The following is a 27,134-nucleotide window of genomic DNA, read 5'->3' as shown; positions in this document are numbered from 1 at the left end:
AATACTTTGGTGCATGGGACTTGTTTGCTCCTGTGCTGTCCTTGTGGTGCCGAGTTTGCATTTGCTCATTGACTGGGTTACCATTCCCTTGGGAGAGTCCTCTTGCTCTTTAAGAGCTGTTCCCTTTGCTGTCTGTTGTTTGTTACTTTCTAACAAAGCAAACAAAGTCAGTGTAGGACCATTTGCCTAACTTGTCTGCTGTAGCTGTCTGCTGGCTCTCCCTGTGTTCTCTGATGGAATGTCCCTCTTCAGCAGAAGATTCTCAGTATGTTCCCCAGCACCAAGTTTACATGGGACATGTGTAAGGAAGGTGGTTCTTTACTTAACACATTGCTGCGTCCCTTGGCATTAATGAACCAATAAAATTTATGACTTTCACTCACTGTGGAAATAAAGTTTTGTATTTTAGAAGCTTCCGGTGTATTCTTGAAACATCTGGTGTCTTTTACTATAAAACTTCCCCTACACACCATGTTTGAGTTGTACAAAGAATTTATTGGCTCTATCTGTTTCTAGTTTTGGTCCCACTGCTGACTTTTTTTTTTTTTTTTTTTTTTGTCATTTCCACATAACTGATAGTCCAGTTTGATTCGGCTCAGTCTCTAGCAATCACACTGGCTTTCCTTCCCCCTGTGTTGCCTGCTGCCTGTGACCACAGACAGGGGCTGAGCTCCTGAGTAGTCGTTTCCCATCCTGGCTCAGTTTGTGGTCACTGGCCAGATTCTCTCATTAGCCTGCACCCTTTCCTTCCACTCAAGTCCCCAGTGCTGTTTCTAGCTCTGGCACTTTAGTACTAACCAGATCGCTTTCTGTTCAGGTCCAGTTTGGGTACATGACAAATATATTCTTAAAGATGATTGTCTGAGCAGCACCCTGCTTTGTCAGCCCTTAGATGGTCATACTAACAGTAAAATAAATCTAGTCATCTGACTGGTCTTAGAGACCCTAAATAGAATAATATGTCAGAGTAAATATTCTACCTTGAACATACCTAAGTGTCTGCTAATTTAGAGTCCTGTGATCAACAAGCTGTGTGCCCTTGCCTCCTTGGGTCTCTGTCTCCTATACCTGTTTGCTGAAATCACCCCCATTCTCACACTCCCAAAGGCAGGTTTACATACAGTAGTGCATCTACTGTAAGTAATTGCAAATCAAACTTAGTTTCAAGTAATAATAAGTTAATGTCTACTTTGTAGTGTATTTGCTTTTTAGCGTTATTTCCTCAGGATTATTAAGACTCTGTTAACAGTATTATTTGACCTAATTATTTTAACGTTTGAATAACACATGACCATTGATAATTATATTGAATAAATTGATAACTGAATAAATGGTTTTTCTTTACTGATGTTTTTGAATGTTGTATTTTTCTTTACTTACCTTTTTACAATTAAGAATTTAAATTTTCTTTAGGGTTTTGCTAATTTAAACAGTGTTATGCTGCTGGCATAGTGATGTACACCTGTAATGCTAACACCCAGGAGGTTGAGGCAGGAGGATGGATGGCTGTGGCTTAGAGGGCAGCTTGAATTACATAGTGAGTTCCAGACAGCCTGAGTTAGAATTTTCTGTTTCATCATACAGGAAGAATATGACAATAATTTTCATATATTATGAAGGATATTCTTTTTTTTTCTTTTTGATTTTTCAAGACAGGGTTTCTCGAGCCTGTCCTGGAATTAGCTAGCTCTTGTAGACCAGGCTGACCTCAAACATGCAAAGATCTGCCTTCTTCTACCTCGTGAATGCTGGGAATAAAGGAGTGTGCCACCACCACCTGGCTGTGAAGGATAGTCTTTAACACTTTGCAAATGGCAGAGAAGTAAAAAGGGCAGGTTATATCTGAATATTCCTTTGAAATTGTTGGGCCCTCGTGGACACTTGATGGTGTCAGAAACACCCAGAGGTCTGTAGACAACACGTTGAGAATAGCGTTCTAAACAGTCTCTGTCTGCTGCTGGCTAAATGAGTCTGCCTTGGAGCAGTGTATGAAGGCTTAGCTCAGCTCATGGGAAAATAGGAGCATCTTGTGGAGGTAGAGTCATGTTGCTTGTCGGCCATTTGTCTCCCAGGTTCATCGTTGGGTCAATTATGAATCCATGCTGAAAGAATGCCTGGTTGGCAGGATGGCTGTGAAGCCTGCTGTTCCAAAAGGTAAGGAAAAAGCCCATGCCTTTAAAATAAAATTGATTTCAATGAATAGGATTAGATAAGTCACAGTATTTTCCCCATTTTTACTGGCTTTCTGTTACAGCTGCTCTAAAGGTTTTATTCAGCCTTGGGCCTTCACATGCATGTATACATGTGCATCCCATCCCCACACATGTAACAGAATACACATGCACACACATACATGCACACAGGCATGTACCACATGAAATGGAGAAAAGAAAAATAAGGAATTCTATAGTGACTTTCCCCGAAAAATGTGATATATTTTGTAGAAAGTTGCAAGGAGAAAATATCAGAAGGAAAACTGTATTTGCTTCCTTGTTTTCAGTAATCTCACATTCTGTCCTTAAATAACCAGATTAGTGGCAGTACTGGTTATGGATGTTGACTGAGTATTTTTTAGTTTAGTAGTTTTATGTTTATTTTTTTTTAAAGTTTTTTTAGAGTTGGCCTCTCACTCTGTTATTCCAGGCTAGACTCAAACTCATGATCCTTTTTCCATAGCCTCTGAGAGGTTGGGATTACAGAGGTGGCAGGTGTGTGGCCCCATGCTGAGCTTTTGCCTGGTGTGATTGCTCTCACATGACTCAGAAGTCAAGTTATAAGAGGTTATACAGGACAGTGTCGCCTCCTGTCTTCGTCCCCGGGTTCCCGGGTTTACCTGGGATCTTCCTGGTCTCCTCACCTGTGTAGTTCCATTCTTGGGTAAGCTTCTTTTAAAATATAGTTACCTCTGAGTTAGAGCTCTCCTACAGCTGCTGTTCAAGGTCAGACTTCCTGATCTCTTTCAGAAGAGCGCCCTCTGGGACTTTGAATGGAATTGCAGTGGCAGAATTACTTCCTATAACCCTTCTGTGAAGGGGTATAGTCATTTTTTTTTAGTGACTCATGACTCTTAAATTCAGAGCGGATTGGTCTGTTCAAGCAGAGTCTTCGACTAGTTAGTTCAATGAGTTTTGTAATTCGACACCTTATTGCTGAAAGTTTCTCTCAGTAAACTCCTGTGTAGGTCCTTGGGTTTTAGATATACACAGGAACACTCATGATAACATAGGATAAAAGACAGGTACTTAGATCTGTAAGAAGCAAAGTTGGAACTGAGCCCCTGTTTATGTCCTGCTCTTTAATGAAAAGCGTATTTAACAGCAAAGGGAGATGCTGGATTGTCTTGTCTGTTGTGACCTTTTTTATAGGGTGTTAAGGGAAAACAAAGAATTTTCCTCTGAGAATCTGGCCACAGTTCTCAAGGTAGTGAGGGTTCCCTTCCTGGTGTGTACTGAAGCCATTATTCTAGAACTTGGTTCTTATTAAAAGAAAATCTTCATTGTGCTTCCAGCCCAGCAAGGAGGCCAGGAGCTCTTCAGCTTAGGTTTATCTGCCACTTAAGTACTATCAAAGATTTATATGAAAACAGGGGAGAAACTGGTTGTGATGTAATGACAAGAAAGAATTTTAGGGTTCTTAGTATAGCCTAGGAGGCAATGCACCTCTTCACAGATTGCATGTCTTTTCTTGCTTTCAGATCCCCAGAACCCAAGTAAAAGCTGCAGGTAGGAGTGCAGCATCTGTAATCCCAGATTGCTCCTACAAGGAGATCAGAGACTGGGACAGGAGCTAGGCTGACTCGCCTGTACCCAGCTAACCTGGTTTTACAGCAGGACCAATACTCAGAGGCTGTCTTCTGTCCTCTACCTGTGTGCCATGGCCACATGGCAACCCACATAGACCATATACTTGTATACGTGAAGGAAGGCTTTAAAGTTATTGTGTGAATTAACTAAAGCAAAATTTATCAGCCACCTAGAATCTAAGCCGTGTGTGTGTGTGTGTGTGTGTGTGTGTGTGTGTGTGTTCATGGTGGCTAGAAATGCCACTGCTGTTTCTGTGACCCTTTGCTTCCCTAGTTATAACAGTGTATTTCTGCAGTCGTTAGAGGTGAACTAGCATGTGACGCTGGTTTTGTTCCTATGAAGAAGCATTCTTGTTATTGACAGGTCTGTGACAGTGTGGAAGAATCAGCATGTTTGGGTCAGGAATATTTGTGGAGTAGTAGTGGACAGTGATTCGAAACAACAAGTCATTAGGAGGCAAAGACAAGAACTTCACAGCGCAGAAAAGCAATGTTTGTGAGCAAAGGGACTTTTTTCCTTAAAAATATTTTATACAAAATATTTTGATCTTTTTTTCTGCCCCAGATCCTTCCTACCTCTCTGTCCACCCACCTATCCATCTTGGTGTGCCTCCCTTTCTCTCTCTGAAGCAAGATGAAAATCAAAGAAAAAGAACAATAAGACAGAAAACAAAGACTCTGCAAAAACATGAACAAAAAAATAAATAAACTATAGAGACTGTTTTTGTTAGTCATCTACTCCTGGGCATGGGGCCTGCCCTGGAGAGTGGTTGATAGACCTAGTGACACTCCTTTGGAGAAAACTGGGTTTTCTATAGTCTGTGTGTGCCAGCTGCAGATAGCTCCTCACTGGGATTAGAGTCCTGTGTTTTCTTCCCCTCACAGTGCTGGTACCCTGTCTGGCCTGAACTTGTACAGGTCCCACGTGTTCTTCCAATCTCCATGAGCTCACGTGTGCATCAGTCCTGTTATGTCTTGGAGACATTGTCTCTCTGGAGCCATCCATGAGCCTTTAGGGGAGGGGGCTTGACAAAGACTTCTCATTTAAGGCTGAGTGCTTCAAAGTCCCTCACTCTCTGTCCATTAACAGGTTGTGGGTTTCTGGTTAATTCCTATATACTGCAAGAAGAAGCTTCTCGACTGGTTCAAGGCACTGTTTTTTTTTTTTCTTTTATAGTTGACATTCTTTTTTTTTTTTTTTTTGTTTTGGGACTCCTCTGTCATTTTAATGTTTAGGGATTTGTTTATTTTCTTTTTTTTCCATTTATTTATTTATTAAAGATTTCTGTCTCTTCCCCGCCACCGCCTCCCATTTCCCTCCCCCTCCTCCAATCAAGTCCCCCTCCCTCGTCAGCCCAAAGAGCAATAAGGGTTCCCTGCCGTGTGGGAAGTCCAAGGACCACCCACCTCCATCCAGTTCTAGTAAGGTGAGCATCCAAACTGCCTAGTCTCCCACAAAGCCAGTACGTGCGGTAGGATCAAAAACCCATAAGGCACTGTTTTTTTAAGAATAGCATTAGTAGTCATTTTATTGCCATGTTCTTTTTTTAAAAAAATATTTATTTATTTATTATGTATACAGTATTCTATCTGCATGTATGCCTGTAGGCCAGAAGAGGGCACCAGACCCCATTACAGATGGTTACGAGCCACCATGTGGTTGCTGGGAATTGAACTCAGGACCTTTGGAAGAGCAGGCAATGCTCTTAATCTCTGAGCCATCTCTCCAGCCCCTGCCATGTTCTTTTATCAGAATAATAGCTGTAGGTTTTCTTTGACACTTGTAACCTATTTAGTCTCAGGTTTTTGGCTACTTTAGCAGCGTCAAGTATGGGATCCATTTCATGGAGTGGGTCTTAATTTCAATAGAAAAGTGGCTAGTTACTTCTGTAACACTTGTGCCACTATAACCCCAGTATGTATGGAGGCACATGACTGTTGAATTGTGCGACTTGTGACTGGGAGATATTGATGAGTACCTTTGTCCTCCTGTACTGTACAGATCAGTCAGTAGCTTTTAATTGGGCATAGGTTCAGCTTCTCTGTGTTCAATGATGTAAGTGTTGTCTTCATCACCAGGACCCTGCCATCAGATTGTGGACAGCAACCCCGCAATCTTGACAATAGCCTCTGATGTTTTGGTGGGGGTTCCATAGGTCCCCTTTAGCCCTCAAGTACCTTATTATGTAGACTGAGCAGAACGTTTAAAGGAACTAAATAGTTAAGAGAAAGATCTAATGATATACCAGAAAGAAGTAAACGGCTTTAGCAGTAAGTAGCTTGTATGCCTCTCAAGGAGGTGCATTCGGGTTACCCATAGTAGAACTCCGGGATGACACAGGAAGAGAGGCTGAGGACAGATGGTGAGGAGACTACCTGCAGTGGGAGTTGGGGGTGGTAGAGATGCTGAAGAGGAATTTTCTACAGTGATGTTTTTTCAGTATCAAAGACGGGGATTTTCATAATGACAGAGTGAGCATTTCACCATAACATTTCCATACATGCATGTCACGTATTCTCATATTCACCTCCTACATTCCCTCATCCTTTTCCTTCTTTGCCATCTCATATCCACAGTGTCCTAATCCCTTCTACTAAAATTGTTTACATGAGGCAAACTGTCAGAACCCAATGTAAAAGTCCCAGAATTGGCATTTTGTGTGCATTTCCACAAGGCAGTTCCAGTTCTCAGTTTACTTGATTGATTGTAGTGTGGTCCTGATGAAAACAGCACAGCTGGCAGACCCAGAACCGAAGCCATGGCAAGATTTACTGTGATCAGGCAAGAATTCAGCTGTTTATTATAGTCCTTTATTTAAAAGGTATTGTAGATTGTATTGTGCCTTAGAAAGATTTATTAATAATAAATTAAGGAGTAGAGACCACTTATTGATAATTTGTATCACAGAGGCACCAGATTGTCTGATAAATATGAAGAATGAGTGATGTTCTGCCTTCGTTCTCTCTGGCTGCCATGATGGTTGTCAGTCATGTGGCTATTGAACTCACATGCCAAATCAGATGTACTGTAAATACACACTGTACTTCAACTATTCATACTTCAAGTATGAAAAAATGTCAAAGTGAAGTGTCTCATAATTGTTATATTAATTACACGTGAAGTAGTAATATTCCAGGTGCAATGTTAAATATAATATAGTTTATTTCTTGCTTTTACTTTGTTAGTTTAGTTATTAGAAAATTTTAAATTATGCTTTGAGTTATATTTCTTTTGGGGAGCAGTTTTAGATCATAAGTGTACTTTAACATTTTAATGCCATATTTAAAAATACTCATATTTTTCAGTGGCAAAGTATATCTCAGGAATAGTGTAGTGATGAGCTGGGGGCAGGCCTGCTTTTCGTCCTGCCCGGCTCCCGCACTGCTAACTTTACACCCGAAATAACAACACACAAACTGTATTCATTTAAACACTGCCTGGTCCATTAGTTTCAGCCTCTTATTGGCTAATTCTCACATCTTGCTTAACCCATTTCTAATAATCTGTGTAGCGCCACAAAGTGGTGGCTTACCGGGAAAGATTCAGCATGTCTGACCTGCGTCCATCTTGGGCCGGAGCTTCATCGCATCTCACCTCACATCCTTCTACAAAGCATTCTGTTCTGTTTACTCCACCTACCTAATTTTCTGTCCTATCAAAGGGCCAAAGCCCTTTATTAACCCTTTATTAGTTTCTTTATTAACCAATGAAAGTAACACATAGACCCTTCTTCATCAGAATAGTCTTAATCTCTCTTTGCTTTTTTCATATTTACATCTATATATTAGGTTTCGTGACCACTTCCTAACAGTGAACAGTTTCTAGTAAACAGCTAGAAGCAGAGACTAGAGCACTCAGAGGGACGGGGCTGTCAGGTATGTGACTTTAGAGCTGCCCTAACGTCTTGATTTAGAAGTAAAAATGCTAAGGCTTATGGGCACGTGTACCTTACTTACTAAGGACAACAGAATTGTTTGCCTGACTAATGTTGTCCACTTTTGAACAATTCATTGCTTCTTTATTCTCAGTGCATATCAATTGGGGTTATTTTCCTCCTCAAGGAACATTGCCAATACTTAGAAGCATTTTGATTATGACAACTAACCTGGATGCTGCTGGTGGTGTGGACAGAGGCCAGGGATGCTCCTACTAGCACACAGTGCCCAGGACAGACTCTCATGACAGAATTATCCAACTCAAAGCATCACTAGTGCTGAAATGGAGAAATTTTTGTATATGCATTGGTAGTAGTAGTTGTTGTTGTCGTTCTTACTATTGCTATTTTTAGCATAGCATCTCTTCTAGCCCAGTCTGTTCTCAAACTTGCTGTGTAGCTGAGGATCTCCTGGCCTGTATGTCCTGAGTGCTGGGATTGAGGTGCTGAGCCATTAACTTCAAGGAGCCTTGTTGCCATGTCGGCAAAGGACAGCTGGTGAGTAGGCTGACTGCCAGTGGAGGCTCGGCATTGGTGGAGAGTTAGTCCAAGGTTCTTTTCCGGAGCCTTCATTTCCTTTTAGTTAAAATGGAGACAGTTCAGACAGACAGGCAAAGCGCAAGCTTACAGGCCAGCAAAGCCTCCAAGGTGTAAACACAGGCAAGCCGACTTAGTGAAGCAGCCTGTACCAGATGAGACATGTGCTCACTTGGCTGTCTTGCCTTAGTTGGCTCTTGCTGCCTTAGTGCTTATTGTCTGGGTGAGGTTTTGGTATTTATGTGTGTATATGTGTGTGCTCACATGTGCTAGGTTTAAGGGAGGTAATTTGTTATACAGGACTATTCTCTGAGCCAAACTACTGCCATCTTCAAGAGTCCTCTGAAAAGATCACATAGCTGAGCTTTGTTAACTGTTATTGTTCATTCCTAGAAGGAAGAGCAGGGAGAGTCATGGATGCTACTCACTCGAGAATTCAGCCATCCTTCCCAACTAGTTGTGTACAGTGCTGCCCGAATTACACATGGCCTTGGGTGTCTCAGAGAAGGGCTAGGGGACATAGATGGGGAACCAACTAGGGAAACGGGCTCTACACAGCCATGGAGATGTTATCATCCATGCTGGGTCAGACCTTTCAGCATGGCTGCTGTAAGGTCACCCATGCTCTTGCCTGTGAATCCCACTCATTGCTCTTAAGTAAACCTGAAAACTCAGTAGCTCCCAGAGTGAGCCTTAGTGGAATCATAAGTTGATTTGTCACTGGAACACAGGAAGAAGGGGTTGACACTGTTTCTCTCTCCCCTAGGGAAGGAATTCTAGCAACGTAATTCAAGGTAGGGGGTGAAACACCCCTATTAGGAGACAGATGCACATCTGAACTGCAGTATTGCAGTTGTGTTTTGCAGTATTGCAGCGACTGACTGATGTTTATTTGGTTAGTATTTTTTTGCTTTCTGGCAAAGCTGATTTGGGAACATGTGTATATTCACCCTTGTCACTCCTGTCTCTGATCTGCCCTTTTCCTTACCCTGCCACACTAAAGAAGAATTGAGTGCTGTTGGCTGCCAGGGTTGCCTCTGAGTGACTAAGCCCTTGGAGAGGAGGGGCTTTGGCCAGGCAGAACACTGCCATTTAGCCAACATGAGGAAGAGATCTCAGTTTGCGTTTTCATAGAGACTTCCAAATGATGCAAGTAGTTATGGAAAGAGAATATTGCATTTATTCTCAGGGAAAAGGTTTCTCTTCCAGCTAAAATGATGCAGATGTAAATGTGTTTAACATGGAGAAGAGTTTATATGGCTCAGCTTTTTAAAACTTAGACTGGGGTAATTTTGAAGGTAATTTAAATAATTTAAAAGCAAACTTTCTTCACACTGGAATTTCTTATATTAAAAAATGGGGAAAGGACATTTCTGCAGAATCCATTAAGTTCTGGCAGACTGAATTCAGTGCATATTAAGAAAATAGTCCTCTGATGTAATTTTTTTTTCTAGAAATAAATTACCTGGAATAATTTTTCAAAATCTATGAGTGCCTTGGGTAAAAACAGAATTTTTTCACGACAAATGAGATTCATCAGATTGCTGGCTCTGTAGCACACTGAGATGGATTTAATATACAGTACTGTGAGTTTGCTGTTTGTTCTCAGGTGAAGCAGATAATCACAGCTGCAGAGGCCATAACAGGTAAAACTGAGGAGGGCAGTTAGGACAGGCAGTGGTCGTCAGTGCTCCCTTATAAATGGTAATGGCTAGATGTTCCTTTGGCAGTGATGGCAATAGCCACTTGAGGTACAACTTTTATGGTGTTTTAAGTCTTGTATGTTTTTAGGAAGTATTAAACAACAACGTGAAGAAAAATAGGACTGGATTTGTAGGGAGACAGATTCACTCTTGACTTTGGTGAAGAGCTCTGGATCCTTCTAGGCCTTGGCTTTGGATCCTCTTCGTTCCTGAAGAAGAGAAGGCAGTAGTCCTCTCGGTGCAGAGTTCGTTTTATTAGAAGGGGAAACGATGACTAGGTGGTCTTCTTAGTCATGGCCACTGTGTGTTGGGTGAGTGACTTAGAGGAGTGTATGGGATTTTGGATTATTATAATTAGAAGACAGAAGATTCGAAAGCAGAGCCTGGCACACACCTGCAGCTCCAGCACGCGGGAGGATAAGAAAGAAGGGCTGCAAGTTTGAAGGATGGAAGAAGGGTACTTTGATTTAAGTACATTTCTTTTTCTTTTGTTTTGTTTTTCAAGACAGGGTTTCTCTGTATAACAGCCCTGGCTGTCCTAGAACTTACTCTGTAGACCAGGCTGGCCTCGAACTCACAGAGATCCTCCTGCCTCTGCCTCCCAAGTGCTAGGATTAAAGGGTTGCACCACCACCGCCCGGCTTACATCTCTTTACAGCATGCCATTCTACCATGTCACCTTTCAGTCTGACTTCGGGATGTGTTATCTTGCCTTTAAAGCCTCAACAACCTGCTGAGGGGATGAAACCATAGTTGAGTCACAGTTGTGCTTACTGAACACATATATTAGACTTTGGTGAGCGCACTGCTATCCTGAAAGAAAACACCTGTTGAGGGTTTTCTGGGTTGTAACTCTAAGAATTGTATTATAAGTACATGTGAAAGTTTTAACACATTTACCTGATTTTGGCCACTTTATGTTTATAACAGTATACATACAGACTGATAATAGATAATAAAACCCCTTTGGAGTGTTAATATTTGTATTTAATAGGATATAACCTAATAAATTCTGTTTTCTTTATATTAATTTAGAATATGACATCTCAGATAAAACTTCGGGTATATGTCAGAGGCCACGGATTGATTGCCAGCACTTGGGGGTAGGGGTCAAGAAATAAATTCCAAAATACTGAGGGATGTGGATTATGCACAAGACATACACACGTACACACTCACATGCACACACACACGCACACACACACGCATGCACACACGCACAGAGCCCTGGGAAGTGTCCTGATGATCTCCAGAGACCACACTGACTTACTTGAAACAATGGCTCTCCATGTCATAGTCCCATTTCTGTCCTCACACCCTAGAAGAAAGCAGCCCTTTGAGACTGTTAATAGTTTAACCAATAAAATGACTTGATGGACTCTTTAATGATATAGTATTCTTACCTGACTTTTTCTCCCCAAATCATCATACAGACTGCCATGAAGGAAAGAAAGTCTTAAATGGTAAGTCATATAAATTAGTGATAAACTTACATGTTGATACTGCTTCACAGAATTGTCTGGGGTATTTGGATTAAAAAAAATGCAAAAGCTGTCTTTGCTTGTCTAAACTTAAGGGATTTACTAGAACTTTATGTGCCTTTTATTTCAACTATTACTTTTAAAACAATTACTTTTATGAAATCTCTAAGCCCAAAGCAAAAATGTTTTTAGTGACTAAAACAGGACTCAGGTGGCTCCCTTAGGTGTGTGTGTGAGTTCACACTGGTGTCAGGACACAGATCCAAGTAGCATATTAATCTGCTGTTCCTTGGTTGAGCAGCACAGACATCACTGTTGGCACTGCCCCTTTCACACCCAATTGAGGTGTGGTGTTAATACTGACTGATGAAATGCATGGGGCTCCTCTGACTGAGTGTATTATTGTACCTGTAGATCCTGATTTTTTTTTCTCCCTTTTTGCAAAACAAAGTTACAGAAATAGAGCTTGCAAGCTAGGTTTTTCAGAAGAATCACCTTTTTTTAAGTGTGAAAGTAGCCTGTAACTTGCAACTTAGGATGTTTGAAGTTGTCATGGTATAACACTGCAGGGAATGCAGGAAATGAAGGGCTGCTCTTAGGCTCATCTGGTGCTTGGCTCTTCTGTGATGCTGCAGAAGCAACCATCCTCCTTGCCTGTCACATGTCCCTTTCAGCACCTCTACTGCAGATGTGCTGTATTTAATGTTTCAATTAAAAATATTCTTAGATATCACTCTCCAAATAATGTGGAACCATTACATGTTGTGACTTGGATTCTCTATAGTAATGGGGTATAGTTGTATCTATTTCCGTATATGTATCTGTGTATCTATGTATGTATTTGTATTTTGTAACTGTTTCTCACATTTGGCTCAGCTAAGACTATAATATTCTATATTATGTTTGCGAATGTAATCTGCCTGCTTTCTATGTCATTATTTCAACAGTTAATTAAAATCCTGAGTGGGATAGATGAGTTTTATTTTATAGTAAGGCCCAGAGCCCTTAAACTGACGCCATTCTGTCAGCCAACACTTTGGACTTACTTACTCTGCTCTGACTTAGACTTAGTCCCGAGTCTCCAGAGGATGTGATTCTGTGGTTTCTTTTTGCTCATGCTGAAAACAGGATAGATTCTGTCAAGTTTGGCCTTGCTCTTCTAATGAGCTGTATTTCTATGCTACTCTCTTGAATTTTAAAAGGTACCTGGAAATGGTCTCTTTTGTGCTTTCCTGTTGAAGAAGAAAAAGCAATGGTTTTGCATAAGGCTCTAGTGCTGGCACAGAGCTTATGTCCAGCCCTTTCTGATCTTAATCAAACATACAAGATCGTACAAGATCAAAAATGACTGTAAATGTATGAATTTTGTTGATGCTTTTCCTCACAGTAAATTTTAAATTTTGATGCATGTTTTTAAGAGACCACCAAAATAAAAATGACAATCTTTTAATAAAATATCTTTCACCACTTTCAAATAATTTAATAAGACTATTTTTTTTTAGTGTATTCATTTTAGAAAAAGATGTTTGTGGCTCTGGCTTTAGTTATGAGGCCTGATGGTCACATATATCTTTGAGGCTCTTGGTCCGAAAACATAGTGTGCTCTGCATAGTAACAGTGGAAGAGATGAAAGCTGAAGAAACCAGACAGGCTTCACCAAGAGCCTCATTCCCAACAGTATTGCTGTTTTGCATCTGCACTTTTCCTAAACCTGAGTATATAGGGAAGTTCCGGAAATCTCTAACCTCTCTCACCTGGAAGTACTTCCAACTCCAGCCTCCTGTAGTGATTGTTACTAGTCTGGGAGCTCTAAGGCTAACTGGATAACTGTTTTTTTTTTTCCCCTGTAGTTTGAGATGTGGTAACAAAATTAAACAGTTTATTTTCAAAAGTTACTTAGCAGTCCAGGCACAAACAAGGCACTCCTCTGGAGGGAGGAAACAGTGCCTGCAGGCTCTCCAGAGGGCTTCCCTGTCTTAGAGCTTTCTGAAATGACTTGAAAACCAGTTGGTGTAGCCCTTTAAAGGCCATGTTGATGTAGACACGTGTGAATTAATCAAAATGGAAAAGAATACCATATTGGTGTGCCAGTAGAGCTGCAATACTCAAGCACTGTGGTAAGATGTGTCCATTTCTACAACTGGTTTAAGTCAACCTGGTACAGCCAGAGTCCTCTAAGAGGGAGAACTCTCAATAGAGAAATATCTCCCCATAAGATGTGGCTGTAGGCAAGCCTGTAGGGTATTTTAATAAGTGATTGATGTGGGTGGTGTCATCCCTTGGCTGCTGGTCCTGGGTGCTGTAAGGAAGCTGGCTTGAGCAAACCTTGAGGAGAAACCAGGAATAGCCCTCCTTTATGGCCTTTGCATTGGTTCCTGCCTCCAGGTTTCCTCCCTGACTTTCCTCAGTAATAAACTGTACTGTGGGTCAGTAAGTGGAAATAAACTTCCCAAGTTGATTTGATCATAATGTTTTATCACAGAAATGAAACCCCTAACTAAGACAACAACCATTTTGACTAAAGCTAAACATGCTTGCATACTATATGCCCACCAGAATTGTAGATTTTGTTCTTTAACATGTGCGTGTCAGTGTGCAAGGTTTATAACCACGTTCCCATAATAGTACCTGTTCAGGAATGACTTATCAATAGAAGAGTGAGTGAATTGTAACTAAGTCATACAATGTAATAATTTTCAGTATAAAAAGGAACAGACTACTTATGCACTTAACAGAATGGCTAAAATCTCAGGAAATTCTAGGTTTGACTTGTTAGAACTGTAATGCTAAGGATGAACAACAACAAAAGACCAAAATAAACCATGCTTTATGATCCCTTTCTATATAGTATATAGTGCCACTAATATAGGTCCATGATTTAAAAACTAGTTTGGTGTCATAAGTCACAATATGGTTACCCTTGGGAGAGAGCAAGCTATAGGAAAACACCCAAAGAACATGCTGGTGACAAGGGTCTTTCTTGCTTTATGGTTTAGTAGCATGTTTATTAAGATGTCCCTTATGTATGTGTGTACATGGGTTTAGTGTGGTGTAGATAAATTACTGTTTTTCTTTGTGAAGGCATGCTTCCCAAGAGCCAAGTGACAGATACACTGCCCAGGGAAGGCCCTAGTTCTCCAAGGTATGCACTCTTCTTTACATTTCAAAGTCAGAGCACTTCTGCACAAACCCACAGACACTGCAGGAAAGAACCTAGCACAGGGGTTGTTTCTTGTTTACTGCCAGTTTTGCTTAGCACACAAATGGCAGCACCTCTTTATCAGATGGGTTGCAGAATAAGGTTGTTCCATAAGTGATTTTTAGATAACTGAAATTTAATCTGTTTTAAATACTTTAAACCACTATTTTAAAATGATTTTTTCTTTCTGGTCAGGTGATAGTGACTCACACCTTTAATCCCAGCAATCAGGAGGCAGAGGCAGGTGGATCTTTGTAAGTTCAAGGCCAGCCTAGTCTGCAAAGTGAGTTCCAGGACAGCCAGGGTGGTTACACAGAGAAACTCTGTTTCACCAAAAAAAAAAAAGGCATCAAAAAGGGTTTTTTTCTAATAATGATAAAATGCATGTTCAGGGTAGGAAGTTTAGAAAACATAGTGGTAACCCCTTTAAACCTTAGACATAGATGCCGAACTCTGGGGCTAACTGACTTATACAATACCTTCACACACTACATTTGTAGTGCTGGTATTATCGTGTCGTCTGTGAGCGATATCTTTTGTTGTTAATATTCTGTGAAAACTTTTCTGTATTCCATCACATAGCCATACCATTGTTTATTTCAATATTCAATCTTTATATGTCTATTTTGGCGGTGTTTTTAAATTTAAATTTTAATGGAAATTCTTTAATATGTTTTAATATTTGACAACCTTGGGCATGAGCCCTCACCTTTCACCTTGGTTGGGACAGGACTTTTTCCCCGTGACATTTGCTGCCACATGTGCTGAGGGCAACTAGTCTGTGAGCTTTCAGGGATTCTCCTGCCTCTGCCTTCCATCTTCCCACAAGAAAACTGGGATTACAGGTGTGCACTCCCTCATCAGGCTTTAGGTGGGCTGTGTGGATTTGAACTCTTGTCTTGATATTTATTTAGCAAGTATTTTCCACTGAGTCGTCTCCCCGGCTCAAGAATGAATTTCTTTAGTAGTGATATTTTCATTATAGAGAAGGAAGGCGATGAACATGCAGATTTCTTTGTGCTCCTTAACAACACATGTATGTATTCTATTATTCTCTGAGAAGATTTTTTAGATCAATGTATAGCCTTTATTTGCCCATTTTGGTGGTCTATTTGGAAATAAATGTCAGGTATATCATAATGACTGTAACATGTTAAGGTTACCATGTAGATACGAGTTTTACCCTGAGAAGTCTATTTCCCACTGTGGATTTTAAATGTTGATAATTTCACGTGTTATTGCAAATCATTCTGGATGTTTTCTTATTTTACTTTACTGTCTTGCAGCTATGACTGGTTCCAAACAGAGTCCTCAGTCACCATTGCTATATACACCAAACAAAAGGTAAACATTCTATTGAAAACAAGAGGAAATAAATAATAAGAATTAGTTGCTTTTATTTACATGCAGATTATTTTCTAAGATCTTTTTTATATTAGCTTATTTGTTCTCCATAACAATCCTGAGGCAGAAAGCAAATGTTCTCCCTATTTTACAAAGAAGGGTTAATTTTTTTCCCCAAAGCCTGTGTTTGGAAGCTAGGTAGATATTCTGGCTCCTGCCTGGCAGATAGCCGTTACCACCTATCTGTGTAGCCTGTAAACCTATTGAGTGTTGTTCTATGTGCTTTCCAGTTAACTTTGCTGTAAGAGTACACTTTCTGGGATTAGAGAGACTATACTGCTGAGACTTAATATACTTGAACTGTTAATGGCATTTGGGTGCCCCTTGGAAACAAGGTTAGGGAGCTTGGTCATTTATTTGTGAATCTTCACGTGGCACTTCTTTTATATAAGGCACCATTATATGTCAGAAATGTGATTCTGGGCCAGGTCCACAGACTTGTTTCACAGGGTGGATAGTCCAGCTAGAAAGCTGGTAATGAATATATTTACATTGTTTCCAGCCACATCCTCCAGTGCCTGCTCACTTTCCACATTTGAGGAGTCTTGTGAATGGAATCTATTTTTGCAGTAATTTCAGTGGGGTTTGAAATGCAGTGACTGAGGAAAGGGGACATTTACGAATGGGACGATATGTGTAATGCATGGTGTAAGTAGTAAGTACCACAACACCTCTCTTTCGTTTCTGTGTATTATACCATGCATTGGACACATCATCCCATTCGTAAGCTTCCATTTGAAGAGAGGGAGGAGGGAATATATGAGGAAGGGAGGTCAAGATCACGATGTAGAAATCTATAGAGACAGCTGAACCAAGCTTGTGGAAACTCGGGAACTCTAGACTGACAGCTCTGAGGCTCCGTGGACTGAACTAGGCCCCCCATATGTGGGAGACAGTGGTGAAGCCTGGACTATCTGAGGGGCCCCTGGCAGTAGGACCAGGATCTATCCCTGGTTCATGAGCTAGCTTGTTAGGACTCATTCCCTAGGGTGGGATGCCTTGCTTAGCATTAATGTTGGGGGGAGAGGCTTGGTTCTGCCCCAACTTAATGTACGAGACCTTGTTGACTCCCCACGGAGCCCTTACCCCTTAGGAGGAGTAAATGAGGGTTAGGCTGGTGGAAGGGAGGTGCACGGGAGCAGGAGGAGGAGTAAATGAGGGTTAGGCTGGTGGAAGGGAGGTGCACGGGAGCAGGAGGAGGAGTGGGATGGAGAACTGTGTTTAGAATGTAAATGAAATTAAAAAACAAAACTTTAAAAAAAGTTTCTTGAATAATTTTGAGATTGGTGGAGATCAATAGGTTACATACTTTCTCAGAATCACACGGTAGTGGAAAACTGAAATGAAAACAATTAGAGATCTTAAATTCTGGGTCATAGTCTTAGTTTTTTTCTATGTTGTTTCTTAAAAAAATATTCTTGAACAACTAATAGTTGCTGACCAGTGTTCTACAGATAGTCTGTAGGGTTCATGACTTTAAAACCATGGCCACAGTGGATGTTAAACAGAAGAAATGTGTGCTTAGAATTACAGTGACGTTCATAGAAGGGAAGGGACTGGGAGAAATGAGGGAGAAATGAGAACCAAGAATAATATTCATGTTGCTTGGAGACGTGTACCAGGAAAGCGCCCCTCATCGCCTCAGAAATGGAGTTCTCAGTTTTCATCTTTCTATTTTTGCTTCCTTTTAAGAATATCAGTTTAGACTCAGTAATGGTTGACCTCCAGGGTGACTCCTTGAGAGCAGAAACTTTTATCCAGGATCATTCTTATCTTATACATATTGGTGAGTATCTCATTTTTACTAATGGGAATATTTTCATTTTCTTTCACTATGACAATAGCATAGTCTGCAGTCTAGAAGGCTGTAATATTTTATCTGCTATCATCATTTTGGTTTGTCACTTCTGATCATTTTACAGTCAGTGTTTTTCCTTCATGCTAATAAAAATGGCAGCATGGTTCCCTTTCCAAATTGAAGTAATTATAAGCCTAACGTGTTGTCTGTTGTATGACAGAGCTCCGACTTCATGCAATCAGATGTGAACAGAATCAATCATAAAATATTAGTTCACTTTTATAAGTGTCTTACTTGATGGCTATAAATAAGACTCTGGAGACCTCTGGTCACCATGTGAGCATTACTTACTGGGATGTCCATTCCTTGCGCCCCAGGACATCAGAGGCAGCAACCAAACAGCCTGGACTGCAAGCTTGCTCATCTCCTAAGAGCCAGAGATAAACCTTGTTAATTTTGACTTATCGGGGGTAAGAAGTTCTGAAACCAAAGAGACCAAATATTGGATCTGTTTGTCACCTATAATGAAATTGAGTCTAAGATCTCATTGTTTTCTCCTCTTATGACTATGATGTATTTCTAGTTAGAAAATAGATGTGACACACACAAAACAATCCCTGAACAATAGCAAATATATATTAATTTGTAAATAAATTGTCAGTGTGCATATGTACATGATGTGAACATGCAAGTGTCATGGTATTACATGTATGGAGGTCAAAGGGCAGTTTTATGGATTTGGTTTTCTCCTTTCTACCCTTACATGAATCCTGGGAAGGAACTCGGGTTGTCAGGTTTGCATAGCCAGCACCTTTACCCAGTCATTCATAAATGGGGAATGGTTGTGGGGTGGGGACTGTGAGACCCTATCCCTTGGTACTGAAGAACAGGCTACTAAAGGAATCTGGGTGAGAGGGGCCTGCTGTCTTCAGTTGTATAAACACTGATGAACCAGGCTCCAGTGGATAGTTCCAATGCAGAGACCACACTGATAACCATGGCCCAACCCAGAGGGACACAAACAAAACAAAAGACATGGATATGAGAAGGAGATGAGTAGGGAGGAGGACAGGTAGATGGGGGAAGAGAAGGCAGGGCTGCAAGCAATCAGAGTGCATTTATATACATAGGAAATTGTCAAGAACAAAATTAATAATAATAAAACAACTTCTGGATACTAGTTCTGCATTGGAAAGACTGAAACAGTGCAGAATGAGATTTAGAGCAGAGTGATGAAGCCACACTTTGCCTTTGCTGTTTATGGAACAGATGTTAGTGAATATAAAGATCTGTCTCCTGTTAACCCTTTAACCATTCATTGCATTCATAATACCTGAAAGTGCTTGCTTGCTTATAGGCTCTCAAAAGATTGAGATATATATCAGACAGACAGACACACACACATATGAAAAGCTAAGTTGACACTGTCTGACCTGTGTCAGCAGGGCACAGGACGCACAACCAGCCTGCAGTGTTGCCTCCTCCCCCAACTGCTCATCTTGAGTCTCACTCTGTATGATTGTCAGTCTGGAATGAAGGTCGGTTACCAGCTTGTGAGTGGTTGAATATTTACTCCTCAGTCCATAGGGAGAAGTATGGAAAGATGGAAGAAATTTAAGCAATTTGACTCTTTCAGAGCACGTATTTTCTTTTAGTCTCTCAGTACATTCTTCTAGTCTTGAGCAGTTTGAAATAGTATATTTAAGTTGATCTTACAGGTATAGATTGATTTTATGAATTGAATTTTGGTGGTAACTAAAAAACTTTTTTTTTATTTCAGGGCTAAGCCATGAAGTTCAAGAAAATTTTTCTGGTAAGTACTAAAAACCAGAAAGAAATTATGTGTGTACACACACACACACACACAGACACACACACACACACACACACACACACACACACAGAGGCATGTATAGGAAGGGAAAAAAAACAGCCCTTTGTCTTTATTTTTCTTACATATATTTTCATGTCATAAATAAATTAATTTTAAAGTACACTCTTTCTGGTTTCTGCTTTTCCCTCTTTCTCCTTGTTTTTCTTTCTTTCTTTGTTTGTTTGTTTGTTTATTTATTATATATACAATATTCTGTCTGCATGTATGCCTGCAGGCCAGAAGAGGGCACCAGACCCCATTACAGATGGTTGTGAGCCACCATGTGGTTGCTGGGAATTGAACTCAGGACCTTTGGAAGAGCAGTTAATGCTCTTAACCTCTGAGACTTCTCTCCAGCCCTCTCCTTGCTCTTCTTATCTCTCTATTTTCCTTTTCTCTCTCTTAAGAACATTCCTGTCCTATTTTGTTCATCTTCTCTGCCCTGCTCTTCACATGTAGCTCGTAGGCATGTACTAGACCAGACACACTCTCATAGCTACATACACTCAAGTGGATGCCAGGGTGGAGCACACTGAGCTGCAGTATTACCACATACCATGTGCAGTGCGGGTTCCTTGGGAGGTGAGGACTCAAAATAGTTTCTGACTTCCAGGCTTCTCCCCTTACCATATACCATAGTAAGCTCTTTACATTCAAGGAGTTTGTTTTTATTCTCATGAAGTCTGAACTCAGTCATTTAATTGAATTCACTTTGCTCATCTGTTGCACTGTGGCAGACTCTCAGGTTCACAGTGTAGAAGAACAGATACCTAGCTTCTGAGCAAAGTAAAGTGTGTGTTACGACTTTAAAAGCATGTTACTCATCAGATTTAAGTCGGTAGCTAGACATCCTTGTTTTATTACTGGCCTCACACAAAGAACTGTTCTAGTCACTGAGCAAGGAAGAGCATCTGAAAGACTTTCAGTGACGAGCAGTTCCCATGGGCTTTCTCTTATGTACGTCCTATGTGCTAAATCTTCTGAGTCTGCTCTTCTATTTTTAGGCTCAGTGTTGTTCTCAGTTCACAATATAGACCTCTCAGGCTTAACTAAATATATGAAAAGAGAATAAATTGTTTGGTTTGATGGGCCCATTCGGTGTGCCTGTGCTTCAGGCTGTGGCTAGGATGTGTATTCAAGACTCCATCGTGACCTTTTGAAAGTCACACATATATCAGGCCTTGGTAAATTGGTTTGAAAGAAGCCAGTCTGAATCTAAAATGTTGTAAAAGGAGTGGGCCATGTCCTGATGCCCGGCTAACTTATCCCCCGAAATAATCACACAGAAATTATATTGATTAAATTACTGCTTGGCCCATAAGCTCTGGCCTCTCATTGGCTAACTCTCACATCTTGATTTAACCCATTTCTAATAATCTGTATGTCAATATGAGGGCATGGCTTACCGGGAAAGATTCAGCATGTCTGACCTGGCAGCTAACTCCATGGAGGCAATCTCTGCCTGCCTTCTTCCGAGCATCCTGTTCTGTCTACTCCGCCCACCTAATTTTCTGCCCTATCAAAAGGCTAAGGCAGTCTCTTTATTTAACCAATGAAAGTAACACATAGACAGAAGAACCTCCTACACCACTAAAATAAGCTGGATTTAGCATCAGATAAAACAAAAATCACTTTTACTGACCAAGTGAACAAAATCTTATTTTTCTATTAATTTTTATTGTTATATAAGAGCACGTTAGTGTACCCATATGAGAAAGTTTAGTTTTAGAATAAAATTTTGCATTTAGTATCAGTGAAACTAGTGAAATTTCTTTTCTTTTCAGTACGGGTCATTGAGAATGTTGGAAAAGTAGATATTGTCCTGCAAAAGAGAGAAAATATTTCTTGGAAATGTCTTGGTCAGCCCTTGGAGAAGCATGATTCCTTTATTCCAAAGGAAGATACAGGTATGCAGTACTCTTGTTTTTTTATATTTGTTTTGTAAAGGTTTTAAGTAGCATTTTATTTATTTGGCATGTCTCTGTGTGGGCACACATCCATACAATGGTTTTCATGTGGAGGTCAGGGGACAGTTTGCACCACTTGGTTCTCTTCTACCACATGGGTCCTGGGGATCAAACTCGGGTTGTCAGTCTTGACTGCAAGAACCTTTACCCACTGAGCCATCCCACTAGCCCATCTTTTAAAAAAAAAAAAAATACCTGATGGTGTTCCAGTGTTTCCTTTTCTCTGTGTGACTTCTCATCGCACAATCTTGTTTGTTGTTTGTTTTGATGTTCCTTACCAGATGCCGTCTTTGATATTTCTGATCTCATGCCTGCTCATGTTTCAGCTGGTAACAGCTGTGTATGAAGGGTTGGGCTTGTTGCCAGTATATTCCCTGTGCAGATGAGTGTTTTCTCTGAGGACAGTTTGATGCCAGGATTCGTGAGTCTCCTGGGAACAGTATTCTCCCTTCACACAGTCTTTGGAAGGCTTGTCTGCAAAGAAAGCTGCAGTTCTATAAATGCGACTTAGTCTCATCCTTCTCTTCCTCCTGTTTTTGTTTGGTTTTTGGTTTTGGTTTTTTGTTTGTTTGTTTGTTTGTTTTTATCCGATTCTCCCCTTCCCCGCTAGAATACTGTCTTAGTTAGCTAAAGTACTATGACTGCTGATCACAGCTTAAGAACAGAATTTATTTTCTCTCAGTTGTGGAGTTTATAAGTACAGTCATGGTATTGGCAGGATTAGACTCTTCTAAGGCCCCTCTGCTTGGCTTGTGTGCTTTTCTGAGGGTGTGTGTGCGTGTGAGTGTGTGTTAACTTTTCTTAAAAGGGCACCACTCTATCTGGAAAGGGACACGATTGCCCTCACTTTACCTTAAGTACTTTTTAAAGGACCTGTCTTCAAATGTAGTCACAGTCCAAGGTCCTGGCTGCTACAGTCTTGCCACTCTGATGAGAGGACACAGGCTCCTCGAGTGCATGCCCAATCCACAACCCTGTGCTACTTTGTAATTAGATTAGAGGGGCCATTGCACGGCTGTGCTAAGTAGGAGAGAGCTGCTTAGTCGGGTGGCGAGCATCGGAGCCCTTAAATTTTTAATCCGAAAGTTTCCATTTTACCTTTTTCTGATGTTAGCAGTGGTGGGTCCTGCTAACCTCAGGGCATTAAAGGTATTTTTTTCTGTTAAAAGATTCCAGTCTGCTGCTGCTTATATTTCTGGTTTAGGATTCCACTTTCTCAGGTCTGCTGAGTTAGTCACTTAGTCATCTGCTTTTTTTTTCCAGTTCCCAGCATTTTTTTCTTTTTCCTTTTTCTTTATTTTTTAAAACAGTGTTTTCTTATTTTACATACCAATCCCAGTCTCCTCTCCCTCTCCTCCTCCCACTGCCTGCACCTTTCATGCACCCCAGCCCCATCCACTCCTTAGAGACAGTGAGGCTTCCCATGGGAGTCGACAAAGTCTGGCACATCACTTTGAGGCAGGACCAAGGCTCTCCCACCATATCAAGGCTGAGCAGGGTATCCCTCCAAAGAGAATGGGCTCCAAAAAGTCAGTTTAAGCACTAGGGATAAATCCTGGTCTGTCCCACTGCCAGTGGTCCCACAGATGCCCCAGCCATATGTCTGTCACCCACATTCAGAGGGCCTACTTTGGGCCTATGCAGCCACCACCCCCTCCTCCCGTCAGTCTGGAGTCAGTGAGCTGTGGGTTTCCCCATCATGGTCTTGATGCCTTTGCTCATATCCATCCTCCCTCTCTTTGACTGGACTCTGGGAGCTCAGCCCAGTGCTAACTGTGGATCTCTGCATCTGCTTCCATCAGTTGCTGGATGGAATTTCTATGATGACAATTAAGGTAGTCATCAATCTAATTACAGGGGAAGGCCAATTCAGGTTCCCTCTCCACTATTGCTTAGAGTCTTAGCTGGGGCAGCTGAGATGGGAAAAAAGAACAGAGAGGGAGAACAAAGAAAGAGACATCTTGATTGAGGGAGCCATTATGGGGATAGTGAGAAACCTGGCACTAGGGAAATTCCCAGGAATCCCAGCATTTATTTTCATCCCTCCTGTTCTTTCTGTCCTTGTAAATGTATGACCTAAGCAATCAAGCATATATGTGCAGTCTGTTGCAGTCATTTAGTGGATTCAGAATTCTTTGTATTCAACTAAACATCTTTTAATTTTTAATGTTATTACAAGCTATGGAAATTCAAAATAACTTCTACTCTCATGATTCAATATAGAACTAAAAATGTGTGGGAGTTTCGCCCCACCAATAACCAATTACCTAGTGATTCCAGTTGGGTATCCTAGAGTCGGAATCAATCCTGATACTAAATAGAGGCTAGTGCAGACCCCATAGTTATAAGGGCTTGGTTCCGTGAACTTCCCAAACTTCTGGTGCCCATCATAGTTCCCAGGTTCTGTACTTTTAGTAAACCAACATTAGAGTTTTCACTACCCCCACCTTGGGTTAAAAAAAAATGTGCTAGAGTGTTTTGCAGAACTCAGACAAGCATTGTACTTATGCATTTATTATAAAGGACACAGAGGATTGTGAGAAGTGTAGAGCTTCTATGCCCTCTAGAGCTATGCCGCTCCCCAGGCATCCCGTGTGTCCAGCAAATGTTAGACTTTCTGAACTCTGTCCTGGGGGTTCCTGTTACACATCACTGACCATTACAGTTCAGCATTGGGCCCCATCCAGAGTCTGTACAGGATCTACTAGGAGTCACCTCCTTAGAACAAAGACCCTGTCATGCTGGGCATTCAAGTGGTTTGCAGTCTGTATCAGCCATACCCATCCCTGGGAAATTATAAAGACTTCAAGAACTAGAGTGAAGGCCAACTTCCCATGGCTGTCGCTCTGTGTCAGAAACTGGAGGCAAAAGCCACTATCTTTTTTATTATTTCTCCTTATAGATATACATTTATGGGTAATTTGTGTTTCAATCAGACATCCTGTTTTTTTGAGTGATGTCATATGTTGAAGACTGATTTAGCACTGTGCTATGAAACAGAAGCAGAACTTATGTTCCCAGGAAGGAACAAGAACATATAACAAACTTAAAATGGAGAAACAAGCCTACAAGGGTGAGTTATGCAGTCCAAACACAGCACACTTTAAGGGAGCCTTACATAAAAAGACAGGTGAATTTGATATCGAGCGACTACCTACAGAAGGTGGACTTCAAATGTTTTGGAAGTGGAATCCATAGCTTTCACAAAGGCAGCAATCTTCAGGGGATGTTTGGGGAGAAAGCTTCACATCCTTACCAGATGTTTTGTGCCAGGCACTGTACAGGTTATAGAGGGGAAATTTTTAAGATTATATGGGACATTTTAAACCACTTTGATTTTGCCATAGCAGTGTGCTGTGAGCCTTGTGGTATGAGGTAGGGGAAGAACACAGAAAATGTGGCCTAATGTAAAGATCCAGCAGAGAAAGGGGTGGGACACTGCCACCTGAAAAGAGAACAGAGCCTGTTGCCCAGGATTATCCGCTCCTAGTGACAGAGGAGTCCTAGGCCGCCAGATAAAAGCCTAGTCAAAAATCAGTGATTCTGAAAACCAAGGCTGACCTTCATTTGAAGATAGAATGACCTTCATTGAACTGCTTACCCTGTAATTTCACGAGGCTTTCTGTGAACTCTTTTATCTGCGCTATAAGTTTCTTTTAGTCCTGAGCCACCATTTAAAAAGAAATCTTGAATTTAAGAAAAAGTAAAGGAAAATCAGGCAGGAAAGCTTCTGCCATGTTCTTGCTGACATTGGAGTTCGGAGTGGTACACAGTAGATTTCCTGCTTTGGAAATAGCTCGGTGTTTAGGCACCCGTTTTCTTTGACAAATGAGCAAAGACATTTTTTTCCTTTCCCTTTCTTAAATCATGACCTAAACTGTAGTGAGAATTCTTACCTCACCAGTGTATCATTGATTTGCTGTCAGTCCACATTGCATTTACAATCAACCGCCATATGGTTCCTAGGTTTTTGATGTGTCTTAATAACATTATTGACTTTTTAAGATCAGTATGTTTTTTAGGTTTTAGTTTGAAATTTTAGTTTGAAAGCAATTGTGTAAGTTGAAAACCAATGTGTTCTCATGGCAAATTGTTATTGCTGCCGAAGATTCAGATGCGGTCAAACACAGGAGTCAGAGACAGGAAGCTGTGCTGTTGTGTGCCTTTGCTCCAAATGCAGAGGTTGTGTGATGCTTGACTGCATCTCCTCCCCAGAATGAAGATTATGGATGAATAGTTGTATGTATGTGTGCACATGTGTGTGCCTGTATGTGTGGACACATTGAGAAATCATTATTTTTTTCTAGTCCTAATCCCATGTTTAGGATTATTTATTTATTAATAAATATTATTAATTATTTATTTGCTTTTCCTGTAATATAGAATTTAATACCTGGATAAGGGACATTTTAAAGATCTGTCAATAAACAACCCAGAAAATTGGTCTTAAAAGAAGAAAAAATGACATTTTTTAATAACGTCATAATTTTGATATGTCAACATTCATGAGTAAGCTTTTAGGTTAACACTTGTGTATACACACACACACCCCTTAAATTCAGGTTGAATTATATATATGCAATTGCTAATATTGAATGTTAGTTTTAGTTTCACCAGGGCTTCTTAGCTGCTGACAGACGCGTGTACAAAGGAGCGTGTGCCTGTAAGGATGTTTGCTGGAACATGGCGAGCCGTCATTTCTCTCAGGTGTTCCGTGGGCCTGCACACTGCAACTACACAAAGAGCCACTGTCGCCTCCCCAGCCCTTGCTTGTGCATCCATGTTTGTCACCTTAGAAAGCACTCCTAGTTACTAGAAATGAGTAAATTCTGTGACCAGCAGTAAATGTTTCACCATATTTTACTCTCTAAGCTGTCTGCTCTGCTTAGCTTGCAAAAAACTGTTGCTTGCAGGTAACTTGGATATGCTTTGGCATCTTGCTGTCCTGCTTCCCCTTCTATGAGAATTCCCTGACTGTGAAATCAGAACCATACTGATACGAGCTGACAAGACAATGCCTAAGTAAGAAACCCCTGCTCTGTTACTGTAGCAAATCCATTGTGGCGGGTGTAGAAATTGGCAAGTCAAAAGACGAATAGTTTTCATCCATCAGTGAAGTCAGGATGACATGTACTATGCACGGTACATATTTAGAGGGAAGCACTGTGGCCTTTAGGCTAGGCAGGAAAGGAAGGCACCCGCCCAGGGATTCTCACTCAGAGAGTGCCTAAGGCACTCCAGTTAGTTTCCAGTTAGTTGCTGCTTCTCCGCCTAGGAGGAATGTATAAGGATAAGATATATGTTCCTAGACTCTGCCTTCTGTTCTTCAACACCATTCTCCCAAGATTTGAAACCTCAAAATTCCCTGCCCAATGGCCCAAAATCTAGGGTTTTTTTCTTTTATTTATTTATTTATTTTTGATAAATAGATTTAA

At 40.8% G+C, this 27,134-nt stretch overlaps 1 protein-coding gene across 2 annotated transcripts in view; it reads left to right on the top strand.

The window, feature by feature from the left end:
• Positions 1-27,134, top strand: part of LOC101980114 (cytochrome b5 reductase 4) — a 62,026-nt gene that overhangs the window by 15,611 nt on the left and 19,281 nt on the right. For both annotated transcript variants that reach the window (XM_005347540.2, XM_026779119.1), the window contains exons 4-10: positions 2,073-2,154; positions 11,411-11,440; positions 14,540-14,600; positions 15,944-16,001; positions 17,754-17,847; positions 19,640-19,672; positions 21,517-21,639. In XM_005347540.2, coding sequence (XP_005347597.1) covers positions 2,073-2,154; positions 11,411-11,440; positions 14,540-14,600; positions 15,944-16,001; positions 17,754-17,847; positions 19,640-19,672; positions 21,517-21,639 — 481 coding nt within the window. The remainder of the gene's footprint in view (positions 1-2,072; positions 2,155-11,410; positions 11,441-14,539; positions 14,601-15,943; positions 16,002-17,753; positions 17,848-19,639; positions 19,673-21,516; positions 21,640-27,134) is intronic.

This window comes from Microtus ochrogaster, chromosome 5 (genome assembly GCF_000317375.1).
Source record: "Microtus ochrogaster isolate Prairie Vole_2 chromosome 5, MicOch1.0, whole genome shotgun sequence".
Lineage (NCBI taxonomy): Eukaryota > Metazoa > Chordata > Mammalia > Rodentia > Cricetidae > Microtus > Microtus ochrogaster.
Note: the sequence above shows the minus strand (reverse complement) of the source record. Positions and strands in the feature narration are given on the sequence as shown.